The sequence below is a fragment of the Amphiura filiformis genome, chromosome 18 (genome assembly GCF_039555335.1).
Source record: "Amphiura filiformis chromosome 18, Afil_fr2py, whole genome shotgun sequence".
Classification (NCBI taxonomy): domain Eukaryota; kingdom Metazoa; phylum Echinodermata; class Ophiuroidea; order Amphilepidida; family Amphiuridae; genus Amphiura; species Amphiura filiformis.
Genome location: NC_092645.1, coordinates 13407224 through 13434129, shown reverse-complemented (window position 1 = coordinate 13434129; position 26906 = coordinate 13407224). Strand labels below are relative to the sequence as shown.

The 26906-nt window shown below is 36.6% G+C and overlaps 1 protein-coding gene across 1 annotated transcript; it reads right to left on the bottom strand.

Annotated features, from left to right (window-relative positions):
* Positions 1-1280: 1280 nt before the first annotated feature.
* On the bottom strand, positions 1281-26684 carry LOC140139582 (sodium- and chloride-dependent neutral and basic amino acid transporter B(0+)-like). The gene is made up of 15 exons (XM_072161287.1): positions 26673-26684; positions 24949-25081; positions 23854-24583; positions 23346-23461; positions 21300-21431; positions 14596-14941; positions 13897-14029; positions 13145-13279; positions 12402-12505; positions 11772-11896; positions 7791-7903; positions 7190-7321; positions 5716-5931; positions 2969-3133; positions 1281-1962 (listed from the first exon to the last, which is right to left on the bottom strand). Exons 1-15 carry the CDS (start codon positions 26682-26684, stop codon positions 1744-1746), a joined length of 2811 nt encoding a protein of 936 aa, XP_072017388.1. The 3' UTR covers positions 1281-1743.
* Positions 26685-26906: the final 222 nt, after the last annotated feature.

Sequence of the window (26906 nt, the reverse complement as noted above, 5' to 3'; positions counted from 1 at the left end):
GGCCCATGATGATCTCAAGACTATGCCCCGAGACGTAGCCGAGGGGCATAGTCATGGTTTTGAGATCCCCGCGGGCCTATAATTTTAACCATGCCCCGAATAAAAAGCAGTCAATATTTGTTTTATATACCAAATCTTAAGATTCTTGTCATCTGTTTTTGGGAAGAGAAATTAATAGTTTCAATGCGAACGGCATAGATTACAATCTGCCATTTCCGCGTAATTATAGCGCGCGAAAACATTAACGTGTGCGTAATATCATTTTACGCTGGGAACAAAGCACACGCAGAACTATGCCCGGGGAATAGTTACTTTTGCGGACATAGTTAAAACTATGCCCGCGCTTTTAACCAATCAGATGGCGGGAATCTTTAGATGAGGTATATAATATGAGTTATACCCTAAAATTATGAATTTTACCCTTAAATTATTAAATTTACCCTAATATTATAATAGAATTTTACCTTAATGAGGGCCCTATAAACCAAAATTATTGAGCCCTTTATAGCAAAATTCATCAAAATGGATTGAATGTAATGTTTTACTGATCAAAGTCCCCTAATTGGGCTACCTAATAGCTCCTAATCAATGGTGCTTGTGTAGGGTCAAGGGTTGCTTGCAGAAAACTGCAGTTCCACTATATTTGTTCAATCATACATATAAATACACATACACAAAGACATGAAGTAAAAATGAACTTGACAATGACCCTTTTTGTACATGATCTTAAACAATCAGGAATCAATTTGTCAGAACAGGTTAGATTTTCCAGTTCAAAGCTCTTGAAAATTTATTGACATTCTATGATTAATGAGGCTAACACTAACATGTAAATGGGGTGTTCCCTTCTATTATAGTTGACATTGCCGTGGGACATTACTTCCATGTTGAAGTATATGGGAATGTGCTGCCCAAATAGGCTATTCCAGAAAATAAGTGAACACCCCCTATAGAGGAGTAACTTTTCAATAAAAGAAATGGCTGTATTTCCAAGTTTACTTTCTGCAAATGACTGGATTTCCAATTGCCAAAGTTACTAGAAAAAGCTTGGAAATGCAATTAAATGAATGAAAAATCCAAGAAATATCCAAAATGGACTCTCAAATTGAGGATTTCCAATTTTGAACTATATTCTGCTGGATTTTTTCACCTTTGAACACTCTAAAAGTCTGGATTTCCAACAATTACGACTGGACAAAAAGTCTGGAAATCCAAACTCCTCTATAGGGGTGTGCATCCTTTTTTTTGGAATAGCCCAGGGTAAAAAAAAATGGTAACCTTCGTATGTGAAATGGTGGACCTTTTAGGTGTCCAAGAAAGGGGTCTAAGAAAACTGTTCTTGTCTGTTCTCCTGTATTTATTTATTGTTTATGACAAGGTATATTTATGCACCCAGCAAACAAAACGTTTTAAAAATGTTTTAAACAGGTTATAGCAGGGCTGTCAACTTTTTGGTATTGATTGGCGTGAGACAGAGGCGTCCGGGATTTGCCGACTCCCAATGTTCATTTTGTACCATGATTATTTGAGCCACGGCGCTAGAGAATGTGAAAAGCGGGTGGGGGGGAACAACAAATTATTCATGACGATGCGTGAGATTTTACTCATTTTCCAGCATTGGCCGTGAGAGTTGACAGCCCTGGGTTATAGTTTTATACCCTTTATATAATTACTGCACCACCCCTTTAGTGTGATAGCGTGATAAAGCATATTTCCTTTAATAGTACGGCAAAACAGTCCCCTCTACGGTACGGCATCAAATCCCTGGTTATCGACACCCGTATCTGCTATCTCCATCTCAACCTTATCGCTGACTGTTTTCGGTGGTGGTTTCTCACCAGGAAGATATTTCTTTCCTCCCATTGTGGTGCCATGTCTCCTGTGTACTTTCCAAGCTTTGTTACGATGTTTCTGTAGCGCAGGACCCCAGTTTGGACGTGGGTTTGTCATTAAACGCCAACGCTGAAATGAGAGATATGGAAAATATGAGTAGCAAGATTCTTTTTTCATTAGCCTTCTCTAGTCTACCAGTAGCGGCACTATATAGAGTAGGCTGTTCCAATTGAAATCCATACACCCTCTATCAGACTTGACTCGAGACTTGACTTTTCTAAAATGAAATGACACAACTTGGATTTTCAAATTTTTCCCACAGAGATTGTACGATGACTCGAGTCATTTGACTCGAATTGAGATATTGTAAGAAATGACTCAACCCATTTAGGTAACCCCATTTCAAATCCATACTCCTTGTGAAACTTAATTAAGATCATGTCTTCCATAGGGTATACAGATTTCATCTGGAATATCCCAATGTTTCCAGGTTCAAAGGAGGCAGGGGGATCGAGACTGGGCAGCAAATGTTCCCTCCACTCCATGCAATGGCATTGCCAGTATTTTTCCTGGGTGTTGGGGTATCAAGATTTGTCCGTCCTTAGCCTTCTCTAGTCTACCAGTAGCACTAGCAGCACTAGAGAAGGCTATTCAATTGAAATCCATACAACCCCTAGAAGACATTACCGTATCTCCCACATAGGGTGTGGATTTCATTTAGGTAACCCCATTTCAAATCCATACTCCCTGTGGAACTTTTTTAAGATCATGGATTCCATAGGGTGTATGGATGTCAGCTGGAATATCCCAATATTTCCAGGGGCAAGGGGGGAGGGGGCTCAAGACTGGGCAGCAAATGTTCGCTCCACTCGATGCAGTGGCATACCCAGTATTTTTCCTGGGAGTTGGGGACAAGGGCAAAAAAGTAAAAAAATTTGCAGTGTGTCGAAGTATAAAGATGAAAAAATATCAACTTGCCAACAATCGCCACAGTCTGTATGGGAGTGTGAATTTCAAATGCGGTTACCTGGAAGCTCCTGAATGGGTGACTCCATTTTAAATCTACACCCCGGTGTGGGAGATGAAGGTCATATCTCCTCCCCCCTTCTGGCCATGCTACTGTGTCCATACCTACCTCCTTGATTCCTCCATCAAATCTGACAAATTCAAAGCCCATAATGATAGGTATCCATATAACAGAACTCATGGTCATCATCCAGCCTATAGCACGTGCCGAGGTTGGGTGTTCCCCGTTGTAGGAAGGCTCTGTCCAGTTCATGAAGTTAAAGAGTACAACAAACTGAGAGAGAAAGAAGTACAAAGTAGTTAGAAGTGTACTAGTATTTACCTTCATGTAAGCGTTAAATGAACTATCACTAATTAAAGGAGTATTTTGTGATCCTAGCATCCACTTTTTAGGACATTTTTCAGTAGATATCCACGAGAAAAGCTTATTCCCAAAATTTCAGTTGATTCCGATTTTGTGTTTGCGAGTTATGCATGATTATGTGTATTACACTGCTCCATAGGCCACTGTTGTAATTTCGTTCTGGTATACCAGATGAAATTAAAATTTGACGATATTTATGCCAAACGAATTAATGTGCAAGAAATTTTTGGTACATAAACATTATGTAGCCAGAGGTTTCCAGTGGTTTCCAGTGGTATAAAAATCTCAACTTTTTTTGAGAAAAGTGGGGAGATGATGCTATGGATCACAAAATGCTCTTTTAATCAGAATTACTGGTAAATTTGTATTGGTCCATATCATTACATGAACAGATTTATATGTAATCATAATAGAACAAAAAAAGGATCAAAATTGAACTAATTTGTTTCTTTTTGCCTAAATAGCAACATTCAATTATGTGACTTTGAAAGTCATAATTGAATAGTGACTATACCCATCTTGCGTATTTTTTTTTTGGGGGCTTTGAGCGCCAGCCCACGAGATCAAAGCAGAAGCGGCCAAAATAACGGGGCGACGGAAGAAGAAGAATTGGCAAAAACAGGGCGGCAAAAAGCGAAGGGCGGCAACAAGAATTAGTAAATACAAAAGGGCAGAAAAATTTGATAAAGCATAAAAAATGGTACTATACATTTTTTTTTTTTTTTTTTCTTCACTTTTTCAAACGACCGAGAAAAAAATGTCCGTATACCCTTCTCGAGTCAGTAAAGTAAATCAAATTTTGAGATTTTCTCAAAAACTGTAAATTTTTGCATGAATTTGTTATGCTAGTTTGATTCTTTGCATCATTTCCTTTCTGTAAGCATACTTTTATATTATACTTCTCATCATTACATTTAGAGATGTAATAAAAAATAATATCTAAATTATTGACTTCAGGAAGGTATATGTATACATAATGCTATATTTAAATATACTATGCCAAAAAAGTATCCTTACACTTGGAAAAAGAATCACAATTTCAAAACTGAACGATATTTGGGTAAATTTGTTTTCTTAATAGATGCACTATCTAATCCGGCACATTATGTCACACCACATTGAATCCAATGTGACTTCAAGAAGCAAAGTTACAAGCATTTAATTAGACGAAGGTCTATTTTTAATAGTGACAAACTGGCCTATTCAAAATTCCACGGACTAGACATCTGGTTTGAGAGTGGTGAATGGCTAATTTATGCATGCCTTTAATTTAAAAACAAAAAGAACAAAAGAAAACTGAAACAAAAGAACTGACAAATAAAATGAAAGTTATACAAAGTACAGAGAAGTAAAAACTTAAATAAAAACTGCTTTAAATAAAGCTTCATTGCAGAAACTGTTGTCTCTTTGTTGCGCTTGTTGGAATCTTTTTGCGCCTTGTATAGGCCAGTTTGTCACTTTTAAAACTGGACCTTCGTCTATTCAATTGCTTGTAACTTTACTTCTTGAGGTCACATTGAATTCAATGTGGTGTCATAATGTGCCGGATTAGATAGTGCATCTATTAAAAAAAACAAATTTACCCAAATATTGTTCAGTTTTGAAATTGTGATTATTTTTCCAAGTGTAAGGATACTTTTTTGGCCCAGTATAGATATGATAGGGAATAAGTCAAAGTCACTTTTCTGTGGATAAATGAAAATGTGAGATGTGTATTAGGCTAAACAAAAAAATACTTATGTCTGAAAGCCTATGGCAGTTTAAAAAAAGAATGCGGGATGAGGTTTTAAAGATTTTTTTTTAAACTAAATTTTGAATTAAGATGTCATTTACTAGTGTTCAAAAGTACACAGCATAAAATTGTGGATGATTTACACAATTGAAGTACAAATACCAATTGTTTTATACATAAACAATGCAAGTATCAAATCATGCTTTTCTTCCAATTTGTTTTTTTAGAATTTCATGATTTTACGGCAAAACACTAAAATAAAAAAGTAAATAAAAAATGAACAAAAATGAACTGACACGGCAGCTTTGAGACATGACTATTTTTTTAGCCTTATGGATGGGCCTTAAAACCAACCCTCCGGTTGACCGTCTACGCCTGGCATAACCGGCAATTGCTTTGGTTTCCATTGTTTGGAACACTAGAATGCATTTAAACCACTGGTTTGGGCAGCAGGGTGCTGGTGGTAGTAGACCAGCGCTTGGGGTTTGAATCCATCCTAAGCCAGCTGTGATATGACATTCGGCTATTCCAGTTGAAATCCATACACCCTACATGAACCTAATCTCCTACACAGGGAGTCCAGATGGTGTCATCATTCAGGTAATACCGTTTGAAATTCACACTCCCTATGTGGAAGATTAAGGTCATGTCTTCCGTAGAGGGTGTATGGGTTTTAACTGGAATAGCACATTGCTTTAGCACCTCTATTTCCATGGAGCCTGCTCTAACATACATTACCCCAACATGTACATGTTCTTACTATTAGAACAGCAGGAGTAACAGCAGTCCATAAAAGTGGCCACCACTTGAATAAAAAGAAGTCCACATAACCATCGCCAATCATGGTCCTGATATCATTGGTGAATCGTTTGACGCCATAGAACCACGCCAGGCCAATAGTTTCACAGATACCAAATAACAGCAATGCAAAACTGGCTGCGTAAGAGTCTATCAAAGACACCCAGTAAGGACCAGCCTGAAATAGGAACAAGAACAATTATCAGAAATGGCTGCGTAAGAGTCTATCAAAGACACCCAGTAAGGACCAGCCTGAAATATGAACAAGAACAATGATCAGAAATGGCTGCGTAAGAGTCTATCAAAGACACCCAGTAAGGACCCCAGGACCAGCCTGAAATATGAACAAGAACAATGATCAGAAATGGCTAATGGTAATCAAGAACGTAATTGTTATAAAAAACTTGATTCATTTTACCTTGACAGTCGCGGGGGGTCCTTTCGAGCGTTCAATGAGTCAAATAGGGCCCAAACTTACGCTAGAGTGAATACGATAATGCGATTGATTTTCTTACGTAAAAATACGGCCAATTCAGAGAAAAATCTTGTTTCTTGTATAGGGCCTACTATAGACAATTTCTTTTTGTTGGCCGGCCACTGAGCTACATCTTTTCACTAATTATAGATACTTCATAATGTGTTCCCATGTTGAAAGTTGACAAGCTATTTCTACTTGCTTTAAAGAGAGCACAATTGAATGAAGACGATTTATTTGTGCTAGGATTTTATTTAATATAACCATTTTTTATTTTAATAATACCCCATACCTAACCAAGAACATAAGAAAATATTGTAAAGGCCATAAATATACGCACTCATGCACAGGGAGACAAACATGATAAAGTTAATGCTGTTTGCCTCAATGCCTTCTCGGCAATCTCGGGCCATAGGCCTATAGTAATTTAAATCGTTAAACCGTAGAACGATCTGTTGGTCAGCATAGATATTGAATAAAATTGAATCCCATCACATCAATTCAAAGCTACACCCTTTTTTGAAATACTGTTACCAGCGACTTAAAATGAATTGATAATAATAACGTAGATTGTTTGGAGGGGTATTAATTGGGGGAGTAAAGGGGGGAAGTTGCCTAAAATTGTGGTGATTCTTTGTTCTGACTGGGGGCAACCAGAGGGGCAAGTTGGGGGATGCCACCACATTTGTGTCCTCTTTCTCTTCTACAGTTTATGGTCTAGATAATACCGTAAAACCTCGTCTACAAGCACATATAGTGTTTTAATGAAAGCTAACTTAATACTGAAACAAGCTTAGATTAGCCAATACAATATATTGGTCTTGCAATAATACTAGTTTGTATATGCTTGATCTGTAACTTATTTGCTCAAACTCCATAATGGTGCCTGGATTAATTTAGCTTTCAGAAGAAGCACTCTATATGCTTGTAGACGAGGTTTTACGGCAGTAGATCTACTTACCTCAGTGATGCATGTAAAGCCAAGGAAGTAGCCTATAATACAAGCACACAACATTACCCAAGTTTTCCTCTTCCTGAGTTGATCTGGGAACTCATCCACTAAGGCTGTTACCACTGTCTCCATGATAGTAAACTAATCACAAAAAAACAAAATATGTTGAATTTTTAGTATATTTTACTTTTATATCAATTGTGACCCATTCTGACAAAACCAGGAACAAGTCACATTTTTGATATTTCATGATTTTTGCTCAACTGCTATGCTGATTAATGGGCTAATTAGTTTCCTGCTTTACACAGGATTGAATAGGGATTATCATAGTTCAACTGTCAATTATTGATTAAATAAACCTCTTTTTAATAAGTACTTTCAAGGACTTGAAAGTCCACTCAGTCCCAAAGTTAAATACCATGAAATTCTAAAAAAATTTTTTATGAGAATGTCATCTTTAAAGCCCTATAGCTCAAAAGCATGCCTGGCGACTTGTTCCTTATTTTGTTGGAGCTGGTCACAATTTTGTTTAACTTTGAAATAGAATGGACCATAATGTTGAGACAGACAGACAGACAGACAGACACACAGACGATGCAATAAGACTTACCTGACTGTCAAGACCCAATGTGAGTAACATAAGGAAGAATAGAATGGACCATAATGTTGAGATAGGCATATGTGCCACTGCTTCAGGATAGGCAATGAATGCTAGACCAAAACCTGTCAACCGGAAGACAAAAATCAACCATACGGTGGTAAATTATGCAATACTATCTAGGCCTACTAAAGATGACATCACTCTGCAGTGCTATCTACCAAAGATAGCACCACTCTGCAATGCTATCTACTGAGGTAGCATCACTCTGCAATGCTATCTACTGAAGTTAGCATCACTCTGCAATGTTATCTACTGAAGATAACACATCTCTGCAATGCTATTTACTGAAAATAGCATCACTGCAATGTTATCTGCCGAAGAAAGCACCACTCTGCAATGCTATCTACTGAAGATAACACATCTCTGCAATGCTATTTACTGAAAATAGCATCACTGCAATGTTGTTATCTATGAGGCCACGGTGGCTCAGTGGTTACGGCCTTGGACTCATATTCTGAGCAGTCTAAACGCAGGACAACCGTTCTTTTGTTCTGCTTAGTCGCGCTAAAAGTCGATCGATACATGTTAAAATCAGCACAATTCCGAGATACACCTTTTGCTATGAAATTTATTTTCTCGGTCAAATATAAAGCAAATTTTTTTTTCTTCAGTAATGTCAAATAAAAACATAGTGCTTGGATGAACATTTTTTTAAAAATCCAATGGTGTTAAAATTAAGCATCAAATTGTGTCTTTTAGTGTGATATTTTTGATTTTTATAGGCCTTTAGTTCGCCCGTGAGCTTTTTGCAGAATTCATTTTTTAGCGTCTCAAACTAATATAGTTTGCTAAAGAAAGATATTTCCCACCTCTGTAAAGCACATTGTGTGGGTCTATATATTATAGTTTTGTCAGAATTTCCGTTTTGATTCCATAATTTTTGAATACCAGCTGAAAAAATTTCAAATCCACGAGTGAAATACTAGCATTGTGGATCGATATCTCTGGGTGCCCGGCCTGGATACAGTTTTGCCAGAACTTCAATATAGCAAAGAAATTACCTAGTGTTTCGGTATAGTGCCTTTTGTTTGTGTTTGTTTGAAATTGCTTAAACCCACCGAAAGTCATAATGAAGCAGCCAAAACAATACAAGGTTAAACACGGAAGTTTATAACAACCTATTATAATGACCTAAAGGAAAAATCATTTATGGTAACAATGAGCCTTGCATTGTAAGTCATGGCTCAAATGTGTTGAGTACCCACCCCACCCCCATAGGCCTACATAATATTACATACCGGTACCTTATAATATTTATATAGCTAAAGAAAGATATTATCTGAAGATAACACCACTCTGCAATGTTATCTACTGAAGATAACACAATTCTGCAATGCAATTTACTGAAAATAACATCACTGTGATGCTATCTACTGAAGATAACATCACTGCAATGCTATCTTCTGAAGATAACACCACTTTGCAATGCTATCGACTGAAGATTGCATCACTCTGCAATGTTATCTACTGAAGATAACACAATTCTGCAATGCAATTTACTGAAAATAACATCACTGTGATGCTATCTACTGAAGAGAGCATCACTCTGCAATGCTATCCTCTGAAGATAACACCACTCTGCAATATTATCTACTGAAGATAACACAATTCTGCAATGCAATTTACTGAAAATAACATCACTGTGATGCTATCTACCGAAGAGAGCATCACTCTGCAATGATGTCTTCTGAAGATAACACCACTCTGCAAAGTTATCTACTGAAGATAACACAATTCTGCAATGCAATTTACTGAAAATAACATCACTGCAATGCTATCTACTGACGATAGCACCACACTGCAATGCTATCGACTGAAGATTGCATCACTCTGCAATGTTATCTACTGAAGATAACACAATTCTGCAATGCAATTTACTGAAAATAACATCACTGTGATGCCATCTACTGAAGAGAGCATCACTCTGCAATGCTATCTTCTGAAGATAACACCACTCTGCAATGTTATCTACTGAAGATAACACAATTCTGCAATGCAATTTACTGAAAATAACATCACTGCAATGCTATCTACTGAAGATAGCACCACACTGCAATGCTATCGACTGAAGATTGCATCACTCTGCAATGTTATCTACTGAAGATAACACAATTCTGCAATGCAATTTACTGAAAATAACATCACTGTGATGCTATCTACCGAAGAGAGCATCACTCTGCAATGATGTCTTCTGAAGATAACACCACTCTGCAAAGTTATCTACTGAAGATAACACAATTCTGCAATGCAATTTACTGAAAATAACATCACTGCAATGCTATCTACTGACGATAGCACCACACTGCAATGCTATCGACTGAAGATTGCATCACTCTGCAATGTTATCTACTGAAGATAACACAATTCTGCAATGCAATTTACTGAAAATAACATCACTGTGATGCCATCTACTGAAGAGAGCATCACTCTGCAATGCTATCTTCTGAAGATAACACCACTCTGCAATGTTATCTACTGAAGATAACACAATTCTGCAATGCAATTTACTGAAAATAACATCACTGTGATGCTATCTACTGAAGATAACATGCAATGCTATCTACTGAAGATAGCACCACACTGCAATGCTATCGCCTGAAGATTGCATCACTCTGCAATGTTATCTACTGAAGATAACACAATTCTGCAATGCAATTTACTGAAAATAACATCACTGTGATGCTATCTACTGAAGATAACACCACTGCAATGCTATCTTCTGAAGATAATATCACTCCGTAATGCTATCTTCTGAAGATAACACCACTCTGCAATGATATTTAATGAAGATAACATTACTCTGCAATGCTATCTTCTGAAGATAACACCATTCTGCAATGCTGTCTACTGCAAATAGCATCACTCCACAATGCTATAGCACAACTACAATGCTATCTACTGAAGATAGCATCACTCTGCAATGCTATCTGAGATAGCATCACTCTTCAATGCTATCTTCTGAAGACAACACCACTTTGCAATTCTGTCAACTGAAAATAGTTTTACTCTGCAGTGCTACCTACTGAAGATAGCATCACTATGCAGTATGCAATGCTATAAACTGACGATAGCACCACTGCAATGCTATCTACTGAAGATAGCATCACTTTGCAATGCTATCTACTGAAGATAGCATCACTCTGCAATGCTATCTTCTAAAATAACATCACTCTGCGATGCTATTTATAGCTGTTTACAGTGCACCATCTCCAGTAGATAGGATTGTAGCATAATGTCATATCTGGAAATTAGAGCAGCGTGACCAGCGGTTTAAGTCTTTGATCTGGTACAACGGGTCCTTGGTTCAATTTTTGATGGAGGCAAATATCGAAAAAAAAATTATCCGCTCTATCCATTACTGCATTTGAATTCTCGCTATTCGCAATAAGGGCGCCGCCAGCGGTTTGCGATGATCGTGATGTATCATGGGATGTAATCGTAATGTATCATGGGAAAAGGGCGACATCCAAGTCCGCGCAATACGAATATTACCATGCTATTACATAAGAACACGTGACAATATTTTTTAGTTTGTCAAAATAAAGGTGTTACACGCGAATCGATACTCAATAATACTTAATAATGTGATTTGAAATGTGCACAATTAATTTTTCTCTATCGATTTGCGTGTAATACCGTTATATTGACAAACTAAAAAATATTGTCACATGTTCCTATGTAATAGCATGGTAATATTCGTATTGCGCGGACTTGGATGTCGACCTTTTCCCATGATACATCACGATTACATTGCAAACCGCTGGCGGCGCCCTTATTGCGAATAGCGAGAATTATGGGACATGTAGTGAACAACAAAGATCTCACAGCCAGTTCTGCTCAGCTTCGGGGTAACGCCTGGGTGTCTGTACACCCAACACAGGTGTTTGTCTGAATGATTTGTCATCTGAGGGACTGGGAAGACATGCTTACCACCATCAACGACATCTTCAACTTCGACACCCAACTCATGTGCCATGAAGCCAAGAATTGAGAAGATTACAAACCCTGCAAACAGACTGGTTGCACAATTGATGGTAGCAACAAACATGGAATCGCTGAAATCAAATAATTATACAGAGAATGGGAGTGTTAGAGAGTGCAATAGCGGCCTTTTGCTATTTAAAATGTGTAGCATTGTTAAGATATTAGATCTGAGGGTAGTTGGATTGAGATTCTTCCAAGATTTCAAAATTTTACATGAGGCAGCCAATGCACATACGAATTTTTACGCGCATAAGATCAGTCTTGTAACGTTATTAAATGATAGACAAGATTTTGATGTTTTTTAGTTGTCCTGGATTTTCCACAAATTATGTAGATTAGGAAAAAGTAAATAAATATGCAGCAACGACGGTTATAATCATCATCATCATCATCATCATCATCAAAATGACGATAATGATTGACAATGACTATGAAGATGAGTGATGGTGGCGATGACAATAATTATGAATACGAACAAGTTGAAAAGGAGCAAGGAAGGAGAAGAAAAACAAGGAATATATCGATTTGCATCATATTTGTTATTTTCTAAGTAGGCCTATTAGTATTACAACTTACAAGTATGTGTTGTTGTGGAATTTGTTATAAGAAGCTAACGTCAAGAGACCTCCCCAGGCAGCACTGAGTGAATAGAATATCTGGACTGCAGCATCCAGCCAGACCTATAGACGAAAATGACGAGTTTTAGTAAGGTGGGACATCCTTTTCTGGCCGATAACGCTATCGGCGCAACGCTACCACCGGTGCACCAATAGCTTTATCGACCGTACTGTAGGCCTATATGCCTGTGATTTGATACATAAATAAATTACCATAGTAACTGCAGCGTGTAATAGAGTGGCGGGGTAGGGGAAGGATCACATAGTGCCCCTCCCCCCCGCGACAAAAAATCGAAAGAAAGAATTGAGAAGGCAAAGGAAAAAAGAAGGGGAAGGAAAGAAGTGCCAAATAATGTTATTGTCCTGTGCATCTTTTCTATCGGCCGTTTCACACCAAAATGCACCTTAATAATGGGGCAAATAGTGTTCAAATCACATTATTTTCGCATGGTACGAGCGCACTCTGCCATAATAAAGCCTTTTGTTGAAACAGGAAGCGTTTACAGTCTCTCTGATAAAAAACAAAATACCCACGTGGTATAATATACATAGGCCTATACGGCGCCATTAATACTAGTAATCCACATTGGGAAAATGTCATTTCCCCTACCAAGAACCAGGATTTTTCCCTCTCTCCATCCAAGAAATCTGGATAGGCCCCCTGTGAAGTATAGGAGAGAAAAAGATACTTAAAATACGTACCCTTGGATTTGACAAAGTCTCCCATCTTGGCGTGATGTAGAATTGGATGCCTTTAAAATATCCCGGTAAAGTGACCCCACGAATCAGGAGAACAATCAGCACTAAATAGGGGAATGTTGCTGTGAAGTAGACAACCTAAATGGTAGGGAAAAGAAAACGTCAAGACAAACATTTTATATCATCATTCCACGACCCGATTACTTTAAATAAAAAACATAACAGGAATAAAAAAAATTTTAAATAAAAAAAGAAAGAAAAAGAAAACACAACCTTAATCTCAGACAGAGTCAACCATTCAGGTAATCCCATTTGAAATTTACACTGCACTGTGTGTAAGATTAAGGTCATGTCTTCCATGAGGAATGTATGGATTTAAACTTCATTCTGTAATTCACACCCTATATGGAAGAGATAACCTTAATCTCCAACACAGGGGCTGTAGATTTCAAATGGAGCCGCCCATTTAGGTAACCCCATTAAAAATTCACAATGCCTGTACTGTGTGGAAGATTGAAGTTCATGTCTTCCATGCTGGTGTCGAATGCAGATGACAAGTTTTAAATTTTTCAGAATTGTATATTTTCATGACCATATTTGAAATCAGCATGAAAAATACATTAAAATGAGTACAAACAAGCCCAATATCTTCAGTGTTTTTTTTTTAGATAGTTCTTGATATTCTAAGAAGAAAAAAATATAATTGAGCAATTATGGTCACCACGAAAGCATTAAACTTGAATACAGCCCATTACCTTTCCCGATGATTTGATTCCCTTGAAGAGACACAGGAAGATAATAATCCAAGCAAGGAGAAGACATAGCGCTAATTCCCAGATCACTTTACCAGTTTCGTTCATGGAATCTGCCTCATGTAATACTGCTTCTCTGCAAGAAGCAAACGGGTAAAATCAAATATTGGGTTATTTTGAAACCAGTGTTGGAGTCGATTTAGTGTGAGTCCCGGGCAGAGTTCGAATCAAAGTCAAGTCCAATTCCAACAGGTTCCAAGTCCTAGTTAAGTCTAAGCCCACTGCAAAGTCCGAGCCCACACTTGGAATCCTCCAACACCATAAACACCTTTGTGTTTACATTTTAACAAATTGGGGCCCACTGCAGATCATTGAGGGACACCAGGTACTTACTTCCAATACTCCTCACTGGGTAGTCTTCTGCCATGCCGTTATGATATGGATCCGTATAATCAGAAAGATTACAAGTCTAACACTAAATTTACATTTGTGTTTACATCTGATCAAACGGGGGCTCACTGCAGATCATTGAGGGACACCAGGTTCTTACTTCCAATACTCCTCACTGGGTAGTCTTCTGTCGTCATGATATAAATCCGTATAATCAGAAAGATTCCAAGTTTAACACTAGATTGACATTTGTGTTTACATTTTATCAAATTGGGGCCTACTGCAGATCCTTGAGGGACACCAGGTACTTACTTCCAATACTCCTCACTCGGTAGCCTTCTGTCGCTAAAATATGGATCCGTATAATCAGAAATATTATAACTCCCGTCTGGATTTGTTGTCACATTATAATAATCCAACTCTTCCTCACTTAGAGTCGTCAGCTCTACACAGTCATTAGTATTATTGACAATGCCACCAGCATTGATGCAATCGGTGAATAAGATACTGCATAATTTTGTGTTCCATTCATTTGCGCATCCTACCCAGGGCAGCTTTTTTGTGAAGGATGCGAAGAGGTAATATATGGTGTACATAATGATAACATTGTAGTATATGCCCACATATGCCGAGACGATCATCATGCCATAACCAACACCTACAAGTGTTAAATGATTGTCAGATTAGGGTTACGTTAAAAACATAATTGTGAAAATATTAACTAAGAAAAACAATTCAATTAACGGGCAATCCAAACCAGATTAATAACAGGTCCCTGATTCAAATCCTGGATTCAGTGTCCTTTTGTTTCACTGGCTATACCATTCATTATGTGGTAATCAAATTATGTTACAAAGTTAACACATGTTTAAGCCATTTCCCTAGAGTAATATAAATAAACTATAGTATATTTCAAAGCTGACCAAGTAACCTCAAGTTCAGGGGGAGGGTATCTTTTCAGATATTTGCCAATAAGTTTGCCAATACTGTAATAACTTGCCCCATCTCTTAGAATGCCAAAGCACTCTACCCTTCTCTTTTGAACAGGCCAAATGTTGGTGAAACAATATTTTAAAATATTCAACGTAAACGTACAAATCTACGGTACTGGATTCGATAATTTTAGCCCTAAAAGAGCCCTAAATTGCTCTTTCCTTGCATTTCTGTTTTTTTTTCAGGCGATTTTCAACCAGAAAGCCAAGAAAGACCATTGAATTTGACTGTTCGCAGCTCCAAAAGACCTCTTTTAGCGGTATGCAGTAAGCTCCCCACCACCTCAAAATTCCGGGGAGGCATATCCACCACCAAAAATGTATAATATGCCACCCACCCCTTCCTCCCGTCCGTATGTAAGCCAACATTTCCAAGCTGCCTGCTTTTCCAGTAGTAGTACCCAAGACACAAATCGTTTTCGACATTATTCGCAAAAGGTTAGAAAAGGTTGCCATATATATATAAAGGGTATTAAACATAACATTCAAAAACAATTTTTGAAAACTTAATGCAAAATATTCTAACATAATGCTATTTAAGTGTTGACGAAATATTTAACAAAATATATTTGCAAAACATTTTTCAATAACATTTTGACAAAATTTCTAAAATGTTGTAGTGAGTTTTCATACAAAACGTTTTTAAACGTTTTCATGACCTTTATCAAACCCGACATTAAATATTATTAAAACGTTTTTACCAAAACTAAAAACCCAAAATATAACCTGAGTTTATACTTTATAACGTTTTAAAAATATTTTGTGCTTGCAGGGAAGGTAGACCAACTCCTTTAAATGCAAGAACTGCAAGAAACGTATTGGCTATAAGAAACCTTATCGGTTGCAGGTACTTCACTTCGGCAATCATTGCCACATCATCATCATGAGATATAAGCTCTTGATACTCTTGTTTTCAAGAGAAAAAAGAAATCACATTTTTATTGATATTGTCAGTTGAGTATTTCGATTTATTTATATTTCTTGTATGCCATTGTTGCGATTTGATCATGCTCGCTGATATTGCGCGACAGGCTGAGTTCACAGAAGTATATGGTATACGGTATTCGCTATACGAAATACGCTCATTCGATCACGCTGAGTTCATATAGGAGTATACTATGTGAACTCAGCCTGATCGAATGAGCGTATTTCGTATAGCGAACAGCGAGTACGTCAGTTTACCCATTTTCTTCGTCTTATCAAATGCTTGTAACTTTACTTCTTGAAGTCACATTGCATTCAATGAGGTGTCATAATGTGCAGAATTAGATAGTGCATCTATTAAAAAAATGAATTTACCCACATATGGTTTAGGTTTTTTTAAATTTGGACGGTATACGCTGCACTAAAATCGAACACGCGCGATTCCCACTATACTATACTAAACGCAGGTATACGGCCTTTTCGAATAGCTCTTATGTGACCCGGTACTATGAAATTACCTTGCTCGATTTAAGCTATACGCGTCCACCTGCAAAACGTGCATCGTATACCCGAATAGTATATTTCTATGCGATCGTAGCCTTATGTGACCCGGTACTATGAAATTGCCTTGCTCGATTTAAGCTATACGCGTGAACCTGCAAAACGTGCACCGTATACCCGAATAGTATACTTCTATGTGAACGCAGCCTAAAGTAATAGTATTATGATCTTCATATCAGAAGCTGGGAGTGCCTTTTGGTCGGTTAGTTCACCGTAAATTTAGAGTTGTAGAATTTTAGTTGATACGAACGTACTTGACACCACTTCTAAGTAAAATTGTTTAATCTATTATTCGATTTATTAAATTCAATGCGTATGGCTAACCAAGCAAAATGTAAAATCTATTATTATTTTTGAATTTCGGACAAGATTTCCGACTGACACGCACCTTTGCACCTTGTATTGGACCGGTGTGCTAGTGGTCAGTCCAATCATGAAATGGATTTATTTCCAATCATAAATTCACTAAAACTATTTCTGCAGATTTTTGATAAGTATGTTTTTATGATTAACTTTGCCAAACGCACAAATGATGGTTTTGATTATAGAAGTAATACATGTATTTGTTATATGAATCTTGATTCTTTCCAGGGTAAATATCTAAACTGCGGGCTGTTTCCACACCGAGCAAATACACAACGTTTTAGAAAAGGTTTAAATATCGGGTTTATAAAGGGCACAAAAACATTTATAAAACATTTTTGGAAATGTGATTCAAAACATCTAACAAAATGTTATTTAATTGTTGACAAAATATTTAGCAAAATTGCAAAAATGTTTGCCCCAAATATTTTACAATAACGTTTTAAAAACGTATTTATGGTCTTTATATAACCCGACATTTATATGTTTGAAAAACGTTTTGGAATAAATGTTTTAAGAACATTTTTGTGTTTGTTAGGCATCCACAATTATCTAATATGAAAATATTGGACTCGACTACGGCTCGTCCAATGTTTAAAAACTCATAGCTCAACCAATTGATGCGCAATGTTATATAAAAATTGGGTTCGGTCGGGCCCGTAGGACATTTTTGTTCTTTCTCCTTGCTTACAAGCAAGAACTATTTTATTGGTTAATCTTCGCCTTATATGCATTCATGGCAGTAACTTGTTTGTTTGAAATTTAATAAACTACTTGTAAACGTTGTCCGCAGTATTACTAGCGATTTCAACCGTTCAACCGATTTGTTGCGTTCGAAAGTTGAAATAATTTATCATTTAGTGGCGGTGGTTGGTCTTCACACCCTTCTGAAATACCGGGTCCGAAGTCAACTATTTGCTTTATTTTACACAAAACAAAGTCCATAACTGAGTCAATATTGGCACACGGTATGGTGGCGGCTGATATTGATTCAAAATATTTTTATATAATATTATTTATACTTTAGGTTTTGAAGTTGTTGCAAGAACCACAATACCAAATTTGGTTTGTTTGTACTGGCATACATTTACATATGTGAGGTCTACTTGATGAGAAAGAATCCCATTCTACAATCGGACAAATTACATAATAAAAATCTTTATCGGATTTGCCCAAATGTGGAGGGAAATAAAATAATATTGTACCATCATTCGGCCAGACAGAAATGAGTGTTTTGGAATGTATATACAAACACTAGAAATTATGTTAATATTATACTATTTGAACTAGAATCTAATCAATAAAATATTATTGTTTATATAATAATCTACATTGCACATTAATATGTGATCAGCTGTGATTTCATATTGGCTATTTGTGAGTGATCGTGGGTCATTGTGAAACACGTTTTTTTACTGCTAGTACCAAAACAGCTATGGATTTTAACTTAAAACTTGGGAAATATATCATTTTGGTGTCAGGCCTGAGGTCTAGATATACCTCAAATCACATATCCTGCTTTCTTTCCAGGATATGTGTTCTAATACAAGCAATAAATGGATTGTAATGTTGTATATGTGTTGTTTCTAAGTAGTCAGGGAAGATAAAGTATGATGACATAATGGTCATAAATTGTTGTAGGCCTATGTGGTAAATGTAGGCCCCGCAAAATATACTCAGCGATTTCATGAAATTGCGATTAGACTATTAGTATTACAATGATTACATTTACCACAACATTTTGGGACGATTATGTCATCGAAATCTGTCTTTCCTAACTGGAATCAGGCACACTTAACATGTTTTAACTTATCCCGCAACTGTTTTGCTCTAGATCATTGACGAACAGACAACAGCATCAACGACAAATATGTTTCATGTATACTACTATGTTTTGATGAATTCAAGTGTGTGAAAATATTGGATCCAAAACATAATAATGATGAAATTTAATGCTTTAAAGACCAATTTCGTTTAAGCTAATCCTAATCCTATAACCCTAACCCCACCTCCATTATTTTAAAACTCATATATAGCGCGACCAATAAATATGGGCTCAATCGATCCAATTTTATATCCGTCCAACTTGTTTCATTATTATGTTTTGTTGAATCCAAGTGTGTAAAAATATTGGATCCAAAACATAAATGATAAAATTGGATGCTTTACGCCCAATATTTATAGGTCTCGCTATGAGTTTGAAAATATTGGACTCAACTACGTCTCGTCCAATATTTTAAAACTCATAGCTCGACCAATAAATATGGGCTCAATCTATCCAATTTTATATCAATAATCGCAGTCGCACAAACTTGGCAAACTCGAAACGAAATACCGTAAATATTCGATAATAAGCATATGTGCATATTAATGAGTTTCTCGGACAAGAACGAATTCTTAGGGTAGTTTGCTAAACTTTTTGTTTTCTTTTAATGTATAAATATATGTTTTACCGATCAATTAAAAGGAAAATAAAATAAAAAAAGCTTGGCAAACTACACTACAAATTCTTTCCTGTCCTGACAACTCGTTAATAGGCACATATGCTTATTAACGATTTTTACGGTATATCTAATCACTATAGCAAACGTTTTCACTTTAATTGACTTTGAGATATGGCCAGAAAGAAATGGTCAATATTATTGAGCTGTGCAACAAGGTCCTATCTGCAATAGCTGCCCTATAGACATATGATAATGTCTGCATTCTATATTGTATACTTCTTACACCTGGCAGCTATTGTAGATAAGGCCTTCCTGCACTAAACCCCTCGTTATATTGTTTAGTTGTTTTCTTTTGCGAAGAAATGAAATTAATCATACCATATCTAAGGAATTTTTTAAGAAATTGCACAGCCAGTTGACTGTTGACTGGACTATAGCTTGACCAATGGCTCTTTGTATTTGATCGCACACCACAATTAACATGACAATGGAATGGAGTCACACTTTTACTTCTAAGTACTGGTAAAGATATGATCACCAAATTTGTCTTGTAAAATTTGAAGATAGAGAGTATTTGTGTCATAATCTGTTTTCTATCTCACATTCATGCTTTCCATTAAAATATTCAGTTTTCAAAATATAATTTACATAATTTGCATCATCGGGTTTGACATGAGAAGCAAAAAAACAACAACAACAAACAAACAAACAAACAAACAAAAACAATGCTTGCGGCAGGATATTGCGCATATTCTGCGAATAATGTCGAAAACGTTTTGTGTTTGCTGGGAAATAGTACTACTTCCAAAAACACTAAACCTCATTTCAGATAGTTCGACAAATTGTTTCTGGTATGCTTTTAATGATATCGGACATGGTGAAGTATTGTCTACCGAAATGTTCTGCGTTTTGAGGGAACGGGTCACAATGTAATTGATCTTTGTGCAACTCGCCTCACCACGCATATCGCAATTATACGGTGTTGCGTGACAATTCCGTGAGGTGTGAAATTCTACTGGTTTATCACGATCATTGATCATTGCATTGCATAGTTTGGTTTGCTTCTCTTGTGGTATGGCGTAGCAGTTGGACTAAGGGCTTGTTCGTGAGGAAAATCAGCAGCAGCAGGTAACAGTTACCCTTTTGTTAACAATAACCCTCACCTTATAACCATTCTGAATCTAAACCGAAAGCCCTTATAAATATTTTGTCAACAATAAAAATAATATTTTTGTTAAAACTCTTTGCAGCAAGTTTTCAAAAATATTTTTAAATGTTATTAAAACGTTTTATATTACCATTTATACCCTTTCCACACGCATAAACGTTTTCTGGCAATTTTGTTCTATTTTGCACACGTTTTGTGTTTCCTGTGTCTCTGTGCTGTATGTTCATGTTATTAGTGAGCAAAATGTGGTAGTGGACAACATATTGCTCAAACTTGATTCAAATTTCTTGAAGATAGACCACAAATTAGTAACAAACAAAGCCATGCCAATCCGAATAGGAAGGTCCGTTTTTCTGTTAAAACATTGAAAATTGGCCCATTTTTAAGGACAAATTCTCAAAAGGTCCACATTTTGTTAAAACTTTGAAATCAGCTCTTTTATGAAGGATAATTTTACAAAAGGTCAACTTTTTAGCCCCTCCCCTCCCGCACCCCCGCCCGCCCGCCCCAAATAAATCTTGCTACGGGGTTGCTAACAAACAAATAAACAAACAAACGCTTTACCTCTCATCATTGGTATAGCTCTCCATGCTGTTAATGGTCCTTGGCTGCAGTATTGACCAAAACTCACTTCCATGAAGAAGATGGGTAAACCCGCCAATACCAACATTATGAAATACGGGATGAGGAAAGCACCTGAAATTAACAGTAGAGACACAAAGTATTGAAGTTTTACTTGCTATAGACGAATCCAATTTCACGCATTCCTACACCTCAATGGCAGCCATTGCTGGGTCCGATCCCCGTCGGCTCCATTTCACCTAAAATGTGAAATGATTCGGCCTTGGAGGGTATTTTAAACTGCATTCTATCACCAGTGTTACACGTAGACAAAAGAATGATGACAGTTTACAACACAAAAGAATCTAACATCGAATTTTAAGCGGCTTTAATCCACCCAATTGGACAGTCACAACGCCAATTTGGTGCTGCGGGGACCCAGTAATGGCCGACCAAATCCTGACCATGACTTGGCTCGTTGGATTCGTCTATACGTTGCGTCTGATACCACCAGACTTCATCAGGCAATTGAGCCACTGGGTGGTCATGTGATACTTGAAGACGACTAGGGATCTTTTTGATGGCCCGGGTCTCCCAGCTGGTTCTATATTCTTATTTATTAGCTTTTGTTGACGGCTGCTCCACTCTCTACCAGACATGCCATATGGCTCCATACTTTCTTGTGTCACTCTTCCTCCTTATCACTAGTTAGGGTGAAAGAAAATGGGTGCAAACTTTAAGGGAACTGGAATGAGCGTTTTGAGCAGCAGTTTTTTTGTGGGACATGAGAGCACATCAGACCTATCGAATTGCATTCTGTATACGAAGAATGTCTTTCTGATATCAAATAATTTTCATTTAATGAAATTCACGATATAATACAAATTTTCTGACAAATTATTAAAATTTGATATTTTTCACATTTTGGAGATATAACAGTCCTCGAAGTAAATTTTATGATATAGTCTTCAAGTGTATGTAGCTGGGAGGAAAAGCCGACGATCAATTGAAAATTTTGACCTTTCATATTGAAGATATGGATTTTTTCAATACGAAAGGTCAAAATTTTCAATTGATCGTCGGCTTTTCATCCCACCTACATACACTTTAGGTAGAAATCATCAGATTTATAAAGTTTACTTCGAGTACTGTTAAATATCAAAAATATCAATTTTAATGATTTGCCATAAAATGTGTATTACATTGCGAATTTCAAAAAATCAAAATTATTATTATTTTATTTTATTTTTTTTTGAAGTTTTTTATTCCCTGTTCTTGGAACTGGTGGAGGGAGAAAAAACATACAAAATGGGTCACCAGTTCCCAACGATCATGAATTAAATCATAATATTATAGTCAAAATTTTTAAGAACAGGTACACAGGACAATCACAAAAGAGACAAAGACGATGGACAAAGAGAACGTTCACTCTTACAAACAAAACACAAGCACCAGTCTTGTGTCAAACAAGTGCACACATTACTTGGTTACACCCATCTTGATCCTGCCGTAATCAGTTTGAAAATAATTGAAGAAAAGGACAACAATTTAAGATGCTTCAAGATCAATGGTCCATTTTTTGAAATGGAGCCGCAGTTTACCTTTACTTTCAGCAATTTTATACTCAATTTTCTGCTTCAATTTGACCATATTCAGAAAGGCATTGAAACTAAGGTTAGTCTGTTTAAATCTGCACTTATGAATGTAAAATTTAAGGCACAGAAAAAGGAAATTAATACAAAGGTCATGTTCTGAGGTATCCCTGATACCAAACATTTTATATCAAATTTGGAAAATGTAAAAGAATCCCCAGTGACACTGTTGATATAAAAACATAGTTCATCCCACATGGGAGACACATTCTTGCATTCACAAAATAAATGCAAAATTGTTTCCAGGGCAATTCATTACAAAAGTAACAATTGGGTGAATCCACCCTACCAATTCTGTGAAGAAAATTATTTGTACAAATTGCCCTATGAAAAACTTTAAAATAAAAAGAGCGTAACTGGGTTTCAATAGTACATTTAAAATTGCTACTATGCACACAGTTCCATTCAATTTCATCAAACACATCGAGACAATCAACCCATTTGTTTTCAGCTTCAACAGTGGCTTGGTTCCTATAAGAGTTGAGTAGGCACGTTTTGAAACCTTCTCTGCATCTAAAAGCGAAGCAGAAATAGTATCAAAAATGTTTTCTTGAATGTTCTTAGGGTTCTGGAACCAATCCAAATAAAATCAAAATTATTTGATATCAGAAGGCCATTCTTCGTATTCAGAATGCAATTCGATATGTCTGATGTGCTCTAATGTCCCACAATAAAATACTGTCCAAACGTTCATACCCCTTCCCTAAATTTCACAAATTTATTGAACCTCCGACGTTCCCATGCACCATTATCAAGTTAAAGATCGTCATCGTCATCGTCGATCTACTCATATCTGAGTATTCGTGACCTTTCTGATGAAGTTTCTCCACTCATGTCGATCTTGTGCTTTGGTGTAACAACTGTAAATTGACATTTTGGTTAACGAAACAATTCCATCTGTCCACCTGAGTCTCTGTCTTCCTCTGCTTCTCTTCCCCTCAACTTTTCCGAACATTATCACTTTCTCTAGATTGATTCCTTCTCGCCTGGCAACATGTCCAAAATACTGTAACTTCTGTTTCCTCACTGAGTTGATGAGTGAGACTTTCTTTCCTATTTCATGCCGAACACTCTCATTTGTCCTTTTGGCGGTCCATGGGATGCATAGAAGTTTTCTCCAGCACCACATCTCAAACGCTTCAATCCTTCTTTGATCTGCCGCATTGATCACCCACGTTTCACACGCATATGTTGCGATCGGGAAAATCAAAGAGGAGACAAGTCTAATCTTTGTTGACTTGCTGATACTTCTGTCCTTCCATAACTTGTGCATGGTGCACATTGATGTTTTTGCCATTGCTATGCGACGTCTGATCTCAGTAGAGCATCCGCCTTGGTTTGAAATCATGGATCCAAGGAAGTTGAACTGTTTGATGACCTCAATTGCTTGGTTTCCTGCATGAATAGTGGTGTTCTCTTCTTGTTGGTTGATGACCATCACCTTGGTTTTGCTTACATTTAGAAAAAGGCCAAAGTTTTCACTCTCCGTTCTCACTCTTTCAATCAGCTCCTCAAGTTCACAAGCACTGTCTGCTAGTAGGGTAGTGTCGTCCGCATACCGTAAGTTGTTGATAGTTCTGCCTCCGACAGATATTCCAATGCTGCAACTCTCAAGGGCCATTCGCATAATATACTCTGCATATGCATTAAACAGATGAGGAGACAAAATGCATCCTTGTCTCACCCCTTGCTCGATTTTGAACCAGTTAAAGATACATGATGGTAAAAGTGAAGTTTATGATGTTCAAATAAATAGTTCCAACTTTGAAAAAAGATAATAACAAGAATATATTTCAAGTCTTGAAAGAGGTTCATCCAGTTTTGTAACATGTTGATAAAAATTGTAGACTTGTTAAATTTTAATCCGTCAAAACAAAACGAAACTTAAGTTTGCTGACAATTGGGTTTTGACGGATTTAAATTTGACCAGTTAAAATGGTCAAGATATTTTGAACTTAGTAACTTCTTTATCATTTGTAATTTTAAAGCTTGCAACTTACCGCCTCCATTTTGATATGTGAGATATGGAAATCGCCACACATTTCCCAGGCCCACTGCATAACCAACACAGGACAAGAGAAAGTCCATTTTGTTGGACCAGTTTCCTCTCTGGACATTTTCATCTCCACTTTTCTGTAACACGTGTAAAGAATTCAAATAATTATGTCTTCACTACTTAAAAATGTTGCTTCCTAGTTATGATCATGATGATGAACGAAAAAGGTTAGTGATATGGGCGGTGCATATGGCACGTATTTTGGTTATTCCTTCATGTAATTTTACACGAAATTATGGTTAGAATTAGGGTTAGTTTAGGGTTAGGATTAGGGTTATAAGGGTTAGGATTAGGGTTATGATTAGGGTTAGGGTTAGGATTAGGGTTAGAGTTAGGATTAGATTACACGAAATAATTACATGAAGGATCGACCCGTATTTTGCATAAATAAAAGAGAGAAGAAATCTGATTTTGCGACGATAAACCAGGTTTTTTTCGATCGATATACATGGTTTTCGATTTAAAAAAAAACCAAGTTTTTAAATTCAAAAAGCAAGATTTTTGACAACCTAATTTATTAGCCGAGAAACCTGGTTTTTTGATTGAAAAATTGGTTTTTCAAATCGAATGATAATTAACCAAGTTTTTCGATTTGATAAACAAGGTTTATCGATTGAAAAACATTCCGCTTCTTCGACATTTGAAAAACCCACCCACCAATTTGTATGTTTCTTCATTCGGTTATTTAAACTTTGAGCCTGAGAAAATAACCGTAATGCTTCTCCTACTTAACACCAGGGGCAATAAAACTTTGGGAACTTTGTTCTACTTAAGTGCCAATGAATAGCAGTCATTTTTCAAATCTACCTTACATCGAGTGTGCTGACATCCAAAATATATCATTTTATATAACGTTTTAAAATCTAAAGAATTCACCCTGCTTCTAAAATTAAGATGACTTATTTACCCTATTGCACTTTTTTGACCCACCCTGTATAAAGTGACTGATGCATAATTTTGTTCTGCATATCATGCCTATATTTTGATACCTCATTCGGCACAATGCGATTTTATTTCCCCAACTTATAGTAATTTGAATGAAAAAAAAAAGAACTTTTCAAAAGCGAACAAATTTTATCCCTCGAAACACGCAGATGAACACAGGACGGCGCATTAGTATGCCAAGCTGTAATGAGCTCGTTACAAAAGGCGACGGGACTCGCCCTGAATGAGGAAATATCAAAATTTGTCACTTTTAAAACTGTGACCTGGTGTCTTTCAACTGCATATAGCTTGAGGGAATAAAGTCGCATCGTGCCGAATGAGGTATCAAAATACGCAGAACAAAATTCTCCATCTATCGTCCACTTTAGACATCCTTGAGAGGGCACTCTATTCACGTGGTTTCTTTTATTAAACCTCATTTAAATACTTGGGACCTCTATATGATACATCTACCATTGTCTACCCGTTAAAGATTATTAAAATAAAGCGGGTTTCCCCATTTCAAATATATTTCAAATATAAATATAGTCTAAAATCTCGACTTAATAAACATGATAAACATAAAAAAAATTCTGTGCATTATGCGAACTATCAAATTGTTTTGAAAGGAAACGCCCTTTGGACGGTTTCAAATTATGGAAACTTAAAATAATAGGTTTAACGTTATTACATCAACTTTAATTTAACACAGAAATACTTCTTATTTTAAAATAGATGACTTACCTTGTCCGCCATTTTATATAAATTCGATTTATACAACAAATAAATAAATTCTAGTTCAGTGATGATGTTTTATTCCATAATATTATTCCAAAAGTACCAGCCACGGCATTCCAGACCGAGGACTCTCAACTGTGTCGGTGATAATACAGGTGTTTTCTTTTACTACCAACCATCTATTTACTCACACTGGCTCGCTATCTCTGTTATAAAGTTCAACTTGGACCATAAAGATTT

Bases quoted from the DNA above. Each gene is read 5' to 3' on its own strand.
- LOC140139582 (XM_072161287.1), bottom strand. The intron at 23,462-23,853 runs GTGGACAGATGG...CTTCGCTTTTAG, and splicing joins AGAGGAAGACAGAGACTCAG to ATGCAGAGAAGGTTTCAAAA. The intron at 21,432-23,345 runs GTGTGCATAGTA...TGTTAATTTCAG, and splicing joins TGATGAAATTGAATGGAACT to GTGCTTTCCTCATCCCGTAT.